Consider the following 9,694-nt stretch of genomic DNA (forward strand, 5'->3'; position numbering starts at 1 on the left):
CTGCCTCTTAGCAATGAAAGAATGAGGTATTAATCCTTGGAGCTTCTGAACAAAATGACCAATGAATTCTGGAATTGGTAGTGTTCTCTCTACTAACTTTCGACATTGACCCACTCTGCATAACTCACCTGCTCGTCATGCCATTACTCTTCGATTTTGTTTTGGAGATTTTCTGTTATTTTACTGCTATCCTGGGGACATTTCACACACACTCCTAACATACAATTTCTATTAGTTTTATCACACACCATCAGTGAAATTGCATGATCAAGATCTTCCTTTTTCAAACTAATGACATGCAACAATAAATCTACATTTTGATGAGTAGTACACACACAGACACTGTGTGTACCTGTTGAACCTGCAACAACACACCATTCAGGCCTTAATAAGCAGAATTTGGAAAACCCAATTTTAATATCAGGATGTTTTTCTTTAAAAGCAACGTAAAGCTCACTTAGATTGCACAATATTAGTCGTTTTTGCATGTGGAGATTTCTTTTTAACATTCACAAAATCTTTTCTTCCAGGAAGTATCCGACTAAATTCGTCATCGTGTTAGAAATGTTGAACTAAAGTTACAGTTTCTTCAGGTAGTCTTTTCCCTAATCTGCGTTCTGGTAAGGAACATATATCCTTGCTTTTATTTAATGCCCTAGCGTGCCTAACCATGTATTCACTAACATTAAAAACATCAGACACTTTTTTGCGGGACCATGACTCTGGAGCAATACTGAGAATTTGAAGTTTTTCACGTCTATTTGCTATTGCTATCTTCTGCTTCATTAACAGAACTAAGCGATCCAGGTCTGCTGCTTTTCCTTTTACTTCATTTGCACTGGTTTTTAAATCCGAATCACTGATGTCAGATAACAAGTGTTCTGTGTCATCAACCTGTAAACTGCCTTTCATTGTTAACTTGGCTGCTTCGTGCATTACTTTGATTTCTTTACGCTCAAATGCTACACGTTGATGTGCAGGAACAGCATGCAATTTTAAAGGTGAAAGACCTAAATGTGTTAAAGCTTTGCTTTTTCTTCTTCCACTGCAGCTTCTCTTGTATCCGGATCAAATTTGAATTCGCTGTCTGAACTTTTGTGTGGAGATGCTGACTCTAGCGTGTCTGAAGACGATTTCCCTTGTTTGACAGTAGCGATTTCCTTCTCCACTCTTTTGCGGCGGTTGGAGCACATTTTTGACCTGGGATAACGATAATGTCCAGATGTTTCCTGACGGTTTTAGCAAGTTCCATCTTCACTGTTCGCAAATCACGTCGCACTATTTTCTTCTGTCTTGTAAAAGGATCACAACATTTCTTGTGAGCTAGTCCATAGTGATGCAAATACCACTGTTTATGATGAAAACAAATAGTCACGTTCTCATTGGTACCTTGTAATTTAGACCTCCACAAAATAAGTTCAATTTCACTCTCTTCGAAAGTTTCATTATTAACTGGCAGCATTTCCTTCGTAGAACCATATGTAGTCTGGTGGCATTTTGAGTCTGGATGTGCACAACCTATGCTGCAAGGAGGTAGATCAGTCTCAATAACTTTAGATGAACCTTCACTTTCCATTTCAATGCTAGAAATGAAATCAGAAAATAAGTAATTAATTAATTACTTTATACATTAGTTAATTAATTTATAAACGTTAGTAATTACAAATCGCAATATTGCAGGTTATGCAGCCAATGATGCTATTCTGTAATTCAAAACGTGTCACAAACTTTGAAACTTTTCCTTTTCAAATTCTCTCCTTTGTTGTTCCGCACTCTTTGTTCGCCCAGGGTACTTCAAATTGCTGCCACGTAGTAACAGCCATGTCAACTAAAAGAGGCAGGAGGAAAATTTCGACAACACGATTTTCACATCGTTGTATAGGAAATTTCATTCTCCTTCAGAATATCCAGGAATTATTTCTGTGAATTTGGTACTTTTGGAAATAGACCCATTTTTGTACTTCTAGTTGAGGCTCATTTTTCAAGTATACCTTTTACTATTTTTTTGTACAAAAGTGCACTTTAGGTTGATGTTGTCAAACTCGACCACAGATTTGAAATCTACAGACAATTCTGCATCAGAATGGATAGGTACGTTGCCTCAAAGGATTCATATCACCATGTTATGAGGGAAATTTTAAACCTCGATGCACCATTTCCGGCTGTCGCGAGTAGAATTTTGTGCATACCATGTCCAAATTTTGATGGGTCATAACATGCGAACGGGTTGAGCGAGAACTCTCAATTTTTGCACAAGTTAGTTTTGGTGGTTGTAGACCAAGTGTACCAAATATCATTAAAATCTGAGTCGGTGGGTGACATTTCGGTTTTTCGCTTGATGAACTAACGTGGAATGATCCTTTGCTGTTCACCTTGAAGCTGGTAAGAAAACATCTACAAGTCCTGATTAAGGCGTGCATTTTTTACAAATAACATTCTGATATTCTGCACAAATGAAATTCTTGCATAAGGTGCATTTCACAGCATATTTCTTGTCACTCTTTGTGCACAATTTGCAGCGTCCCTGTCTTGACTTTTCACATCTGATTCCTTTCGTGTTTCCGCCTCTGATTCTTTAGAAATTCCTGGTGATACACTGTCCGTCTCATTCAGGATGTCTTGAATCTTCATTCGAAGAGTACTTGGAAGATTCTTGATTTGCAGTCTGTGTTTCATGAATCTGGTTGCTAGCTGTAGACCCAAATCATAAAGAAATTGAAGTCTGCTTACGTTTCTCCTTCCTCGAGCTGCTAAGACATATGACCAGATAATGAAAGAATTTATACCTGCTGCGTTTAGCAATCCGTAAAATACGGCCATTGGCCAACGCCGTGTACGTCTGCTACACGAGTAGTACTTGCACAATTAATCAAACGTATCGACACCAGGTTTAGTTTCATTGTAAAATTCGATAACTTCTGGCTTCCCTGTCATTTCAGAAACATCTGTTGTGTAGTGCATAGTTGAAGCTAGTAACACTATCTTGCCTTTCTTGGGTGAGAAAGACACTAATTGTTCTTTCTTATGTGAGTCGTACAGAAACATTGTGGTGTTAGGTGGTCTCCCTTTTGTTTGAACTGCTTCTGCAGGGATATCTGGTTTGTTCCGTCACAGTGTTCCCACCATTGTTATTATCCGGTCCAACATCTCTTCTAGAAGCAGGAAGGAAGTAAACCAATTGTCGACAGTGATGTTGGAATTAGTTCCATACAATGTGCTTGCCAGTTCTCTTACTAGATATTGAGCCAGAGGGTCAGGCCCTATGTATGTTTGTTTTCCTACATATGGCATTCCTGATACCAGATATTTTGAATGTGCATCGCACATGAATACAAGCTTTAATCCATACTTCTCTGGTTTATTGGGAATATACATACTGAACTTGCAGCGGCCTCTAAAACCTAGAAGCTGTTCATCAATCGTGCATTCTAGGGAAGGCTTGTAATATTCCTTACAATGTTTAAAAAAATTATTCCACAAAGCTCGAATGTTTGTGAAAGGATCATCAGATTTCCTAGTTTGTCTAGTTTCCTTATCATCGAAGCGTAGACAGTTTGTAATGAACTTAAATCGTTTGACATTCATTATTGCTGGATACACTGCACTGCCTAATGCACCCCACAAAAACTCTGTGGGCATGTGATTGTCTTTTCGGGCTCCACTAATGTACAGTAAACCTATGTAAGCCTCTAATTCTTCCAGAGTTATGTCACCTGTATATCTCTGTTCGGAGGAGTAGTTTGATCTTTGAACAGACATTTCTTTGTTGGTGTAACGAACAATGTCTTTTAGCACGTCCGCATCGAAAAATAAACGCCAGCATTGCTCAACACTTTCCACTTTTCTTGCTTCACCCTGTGGTCCCGAAAGTCCTGTCCTCAGATTTCTAGCCGGAGTTTTGTTTTTTTGTTTTTTTTTTCGGATGGTTTGTTGACCAAACATGTCCGTTTTTTCCTTTGAGTATAGATTTTTTCGGAATTAAAATATTTCCGTCTTTGCACTCAAACCAAGATTGTACATTTATGGAAGAACTGTTTCGTTTCGCACGTTTGCTGTGAACTGGCTCCTTTGAGATTACACTTCTTGCTTCAGCACTATGTTCTCCCTCAGAATCACTATCTGGCACAAAGTCACTTTCGGTATCACCTATTGAATCAGTAATGTCATTTTCCACATCATCAATTTCATAATTGTCTCCTTCATCACTTTCTTCGGCATCAGACGCATCCATAATATATTGTTCCACCTCCATAGCAGTCATACGTTTACCATCAACAAGCACACGTTCCATTTTCAAGGATAGATTTGTCTGAACGAGTCGAAATAAAATGTCTGTGAACAAATAAGTCACAGAAAAAAGTCACATGGGTGAAAATTCACTCAACAATTACGTACACAGCGTAAACAGGAAGCAGTATCAACAGGTTTGCACCACGTTCATAAAGCTACTTCCAAGGGAGAAACATAGCGTGGAGAACAAAAGTCAACGCAGTGTTGCCAGTCTGCAGCAAAAGAAATAACTTTCATCTGGGTGAATTTTCACCCATGTTTCCTTTTAGGGGTTAAAGGTATCTTCGAAACACACCAATTTTCTTGTTTAAAAAAAAGTAATTCTGGAGACAAAATATTTATTAGGAATTTTAAATAATGCATTTTGCCTGAGTTCCATTATGGTATTATGAATCTTCTATATTTATGATTATCCATAAAATATTCAACTTACTATAATTAAATTATGGAATATATATTGTTGAGTATAGATTCAAAATGCGATTGATATTTATTGCCTAAAGTAGCTACGAAAAACGAAAAAAGACATTTCTTGATAAGCTTGTCGTAGCTTTTGTTGACTATGTAAGGATTTATCAGAAGAGTGTTATAAATGGTAATATCACTGTGCTCACGATTAGGTACTGAATATTTAAAGGTTTCAGAAGACTTGAAAGATATAGCAGTCCAATTCGTTGATCCCTTTGAATGTTGAATGTCTGCCTCCAAACTTATTGTTTGTTCTGGTTGAGACGTAGATATTTTCCTTCTGAAAGGCATTGAATCATTTTTGTAATTTGAACTAAAAGAGCTATTGTCTTTCATAATTTTGTGTGACTGCTGGTTGGCTTTGTTATGGGGTTCAAAACAGTGAGAAGTTTGATAATTGTGGATTGTAATGTCATTAGTTTTGAGGGTGTTCCTAGCTTTAGATGAAGTATTTATCCACAAGGGATTGTTTTCAGGTTAACTTCTTTTTCTCTCAGGTTTCTAATCCATAAAGTTCAATTATCGGAGTCACCAGTGGAGGCATGTCGCAATATGAAAGAATTAATGAGTAGGATGTATGTTTAAAATTCGATTTGTTGATGGGTTTTGAAATTGTAGAGGTGGGCAATTGTTTCCCTTCAAACTGATAAACCTTATTTGTTGCCTCAGGTAACGTTTTAATGAGGGCATTAGCTTCATTTAACGAAATTTTCTTGCGGGACATTTGCTCCATGAGCTTGTCTTTGCTGATCCTTTCTCGACATTGATGAAAATCAGCGGGATGGCTGCCCTCGCAGTTTATACAATGGAGAGGATTATTACATGTCTGATTGATGGGTATTACAACATTTGTTACATATTGACTTATTGAGACGGCAATTAAGTTTTCTGTCCCATACCTATAACATCTCGTAAGGCATTGTCTGATAGGAGGAATGTAAGATTTTTTTTTTAACATATAACTTGATCTCTGAAGGTAACGTCTGAGAATCAAAGGTCAAAATCACCGTAGTCATAGGCTGTAATTTATTCCTATCATTCTTGCGAAAGATTATTCTAGCAGAAGTAACTGGGGTATCACAGTGTATATCATTAGGTAAGTCATTCATTTCGATGTCAGTTTCTATACCATGCACTACCCTCGTAGAATAGATAAAATGGTGCGGGATATATGCATCCCATTGATTTGTTGTAAGAATGGGATGTTCAAGAAATTTATTAGCTCCTTGCCCCGATCTAAATTGTACTTTTAACGAATTTCTACCAATTTTAGTGTTATTTTCGATGCCGCAAAAAATAATTTTCTGCTGATCGACATACGTTTTCTTCTGATTTCTTCTTTAGTTGATTTTATGAAAATAAAATATGGCACCAAGTGGTGTAATAGGTGCCATATTTTGAGTATTAAACTTGAGAAATAAAAAGTATTGTTTGTATCTCCCAATTGGGGGATATTACATACGTGAATAGAGCTAGAATCTGTATTATTTATTACAATTGGTATTGGATTTATTATACTATCTTGTTCAGTTTCCATAGTAGTATACTCAGATTGTATACTAAGTTCTGTGGAACTAAGTTCTTTTCCTGGCATTTTTGGAATATTATCCATTAAAAACAACACACAACATTATAAACATAACACGAATGATGAAGAAAAGACACAAATATTACCTATAATTGAAGATAAAATATATAAACGAAGTAGAAATAAACAGTTTAACCTTTATTTTACGGCTTGTCAGTACACTGCCAGAATAGTAAATCCGTTCTTTCCCGCGTGGCACTGTACTGACACAGGCGAAAGGTCTACTTTGACCCGTGAGCACACCGGTTGAGAACCAACGTTTTTGGTTCCTTTCACTATGGACTATCTCTTCATACAATAAGGCACATCATTTAAAAAAAGATATGTGTGCTCGCGGGTCAAAGTAAACATTTCGCCTGTGTCAGTACAATGCCACGCGGGAAAGAACGGATTTACTATTCTGGCAGTGTACTGACAGCCGTAAAATAAAGGTTAAATCTCACTTAAGTAAAGTTGATTAACATAGAAAGTTCTGGAAAAGCACTATCTTCACATAGCACTAAGGGCTAAGAGCTAACAAAGTTTGTTAAGTGAATTTGAAAAACTTTTTCAAAGTTGATTATCACTACAAACAATACTGAAGAAATCTAACACTACTCTATGGATAATTATAAGTTTATGCATTCATTTCTCTTTCAATTTGTAACTTACAAGATTTGTTTCTCATTTTATTTCGGCCTCCTTTGGGACGCCTTGTTCCTCATTTCATTTCGGCTTCTTTTGGGACGCCTTTTTCATAGGCTCGAACGTTGACTTCAAAAGTAATAAAGTTTAATGTGGAATGCATAGTTTATCACATTTTGGTTTCAGTTGTTCATTGGATTTCTCAGTCATTCTTTTTATTTGTTTTAAGGTGGAATGATATTAGATACATAGATTGTTACTGACCACTATATTATTTATGAATATATATATATATATATATATATATATATATATATATATATATATATATAGATAGATAGATAGATAGATAGATAGATAGATAGATAGATAGATAGATAGATCAATTGAGATTGCTTTCTTGCAGTAATATCTTATTAAGTCTAAATTTCTCGTACGTGAAATCAAATTAACTGTTATTAGGAAAGTATTAAAGAATTGAAGGAAATTATTTATGAAAGGAAATCTTTTCTGTTGGAGAAATTTACGTTGGAAGATCATATTATTCAATGTGTCTATTTCTTTTCCACACTAACAATAATTTGTTTCTTTTTTCCGAATTGCATTTCATTTGTTAGGCGTTAAAGCTGTATTAAAAATCATAGTATAATACTATGTTTGATCTTGGCCATGTTTTGATAGGATCCCATAAACTTTCTTCTTGTATGTCTATTATTTATTTATTTATTTTGACTTATTTTACATGTCGAGGTTAAGGCTATATGTAGCCTTATCTACCACCTAAACATGACACAAAATTGAAAAATCAAAGAATATAGCTAACAATAGCAAAAGAAAAAAAAGTTAGAAAGTAAAAAAAAGCACAAGAAACAGACTGTCACTTGAACACACACACACAAATATAATATAGTGCTACACGAAAGTACATACATGTTATAATATGTAATAAGTGTTGAGTTTCATATCTTTATGACAAGCTTCTCTATTGGCTCTTCTGTCTCTGTGTCCATTCAACCCTGCTTCCATAACAATAAATTATAAACTGCTCTTTTAAAAGATGCTAAAGATTTTGACTCACGTACCGAGGTTGGCAAAGTATTCCAATCACGACACGTTGACATTATATATGATTTGGAGGAATAAGTTGATCTATGAATAGGAATTGCAAGTTTGCTATTAAAACGCGATCTTGTGTCCCTCTCATGGAAATCGCTTAAAAAATTAAGATGTTTTAGAAGATAGGAAGGTTCTGTAAAAGTAAGTGTTTTATACGGCAATACCAACGAGCGCAATTTTCGCCGTTGCTGCATCTTCAGCCATTGCAGCTTTTTAAAGAATGGCGTAACATGATTTGAGAATTTTAAGTTAAAAATAAAACGTATACAAGCATTTTGTACTCGCTGCAAACGCTTTTGTAAATGTATATCAGCGTCAGTTAAGGCTGTGTCACAGTACTCCAAATGTGGTACCACTAGGGTTTGAACAAGAGTTTTTTCAACTGTGTTGGTAAAAAGTTTTTTAATTTGCTGAGAGAATGAAGCATTCAAAAAGCCTTCTTGCATGATGCGTTAATTTGATCGGACCAAGTTAAATATTTGTTAAGTATGATGCCAAGATTTTTCACAGAGGAAGAGAAGGGAATATTTACGCCTTCTAAAGTTATATTGGGAACAATTGAAGCATCTATTAACGTCGTTGCACGTTTGGAAGTAATTAAAATTGACTTTGATTTGACTGGATTTATAATCAAACAATTATTTGCTGACCATTTAGCCAAATTACTCAAGTCTTCGTTCATCTTTGTTATACAAGTATCTATTTGCTTTGGTGAAGAAGATAGATACAATTGAACATCGTCCGCATACATGTGATACTTACAGTGTTTTAGAAATTGTGCTAAGTTATTAATATAAAGGCAGAAAAGAAGAGGCCCTAAAATACTACCTTGAGGAACCCCACAAGGAAGGTTACGCTGACCAGAAACTAAGTTGGCAACCACCACATACTGTTTTCGGTCGCATAAGTAATTTTGGACCCACTTAGCAGCTGAAGTAGAGAAACTAAATTTTTGTACAAGTTTCTGTAGCAAAATGTCATGGTTTACTGACTGGAATGCTTTGCTATAATCCAGTAAGGTAAGTATGGTTATCTCTCTCTTGTCCAAAGCAGAACGTATATCATCAGTAATACTGGTAAGGGCTGTAGAAGTGCTGCAATGTTTACGAAACCCGAATTGAAAAGTGTCTAAAAGGTTATAAGTTCGAAGGTGCTCACATATTTGATCACTTACAATATATTCAAGAGCTTTAGATAGGGCAGGTAATATTGAAATAGGCCTTAAGTCTTCTGCAGATCGGACATCCTTAGTCTTAGGGAGAGGCAGGACTCGTGCTGTCTTCCACAAGACTGGGAATGTTCCGGTAGTAAGGGAAAGATTAAATAAATTGGTAACTGGGGAGAGAACGAAGGGTAATATTTTCTTGATCAATGTTATGCTTATTTCATCAGCACCTATAGCAGTGAATTTTATTCTCTTAATCGCTTTCATTACATCATGTGGGGTAACACAAGTGAAAGAAAAAGCATTTTCTTCAAAATTAGGGATTTGTCCTGTGTTATCAGATCTTGCATTTATCTGTGAGTTAGAACTATCAATTCTACAGAAATAATTGTTAAGATAATCGGCAGAGAAAGGAGCAGCTACATCCGGCTGGACTCTTTTGC

The 9,694-nt window shown here is 35.8% G+C and overlaps 1 protein-coding gene across 1 annotated transcript; it reads right to left on the bottom strand.

Moving 5' to 3' along the window:
- Nucleotides 1-1,114: 1,114 nt before the first annotated feature.
- Nucleotides 1,115-1,576, bottom strand: LOC145689632 (ARL14 effector protein-like). Its single transcript, XM_081763820.1, has one exon. It carries the CDS (start codon nucleotides 1,574-1,576, stop codon nucleotides 1,115-1,117), a length of 462 nt encoding a protein of 153 aa, XP_081619946.1.
- Between the last annotated feature and the right edge of the window lie 8,118 nt (nucleotides 1,577-9,694).

The sequence above is a fragment of the Thermobia domestica genome, chromosome 7 (genome assembly GCF_964235325.1).
Source record: "Thermobia domestica chromosome 7, izTheDome1.hap1.1, whole genome shotgun sequence".
Taxonomy (NCBI): domain Eukaryota; kingdom Metazoa; phylum Arthropoda; class Insecta; order Zygentoma; family Lepismatidae; genus Thermobia; species Thermobia domestica.

Bases quoted from the DNA above. Each gene is read 5' to 3' on its own strand.
- LOC145689632 (XM_081763820.1), bottom strand. From the start codon at position 1,576: ATGGAAAGTGAAGGTTCATCTAAAGTTATTGAGACTGATCTACCTCCT.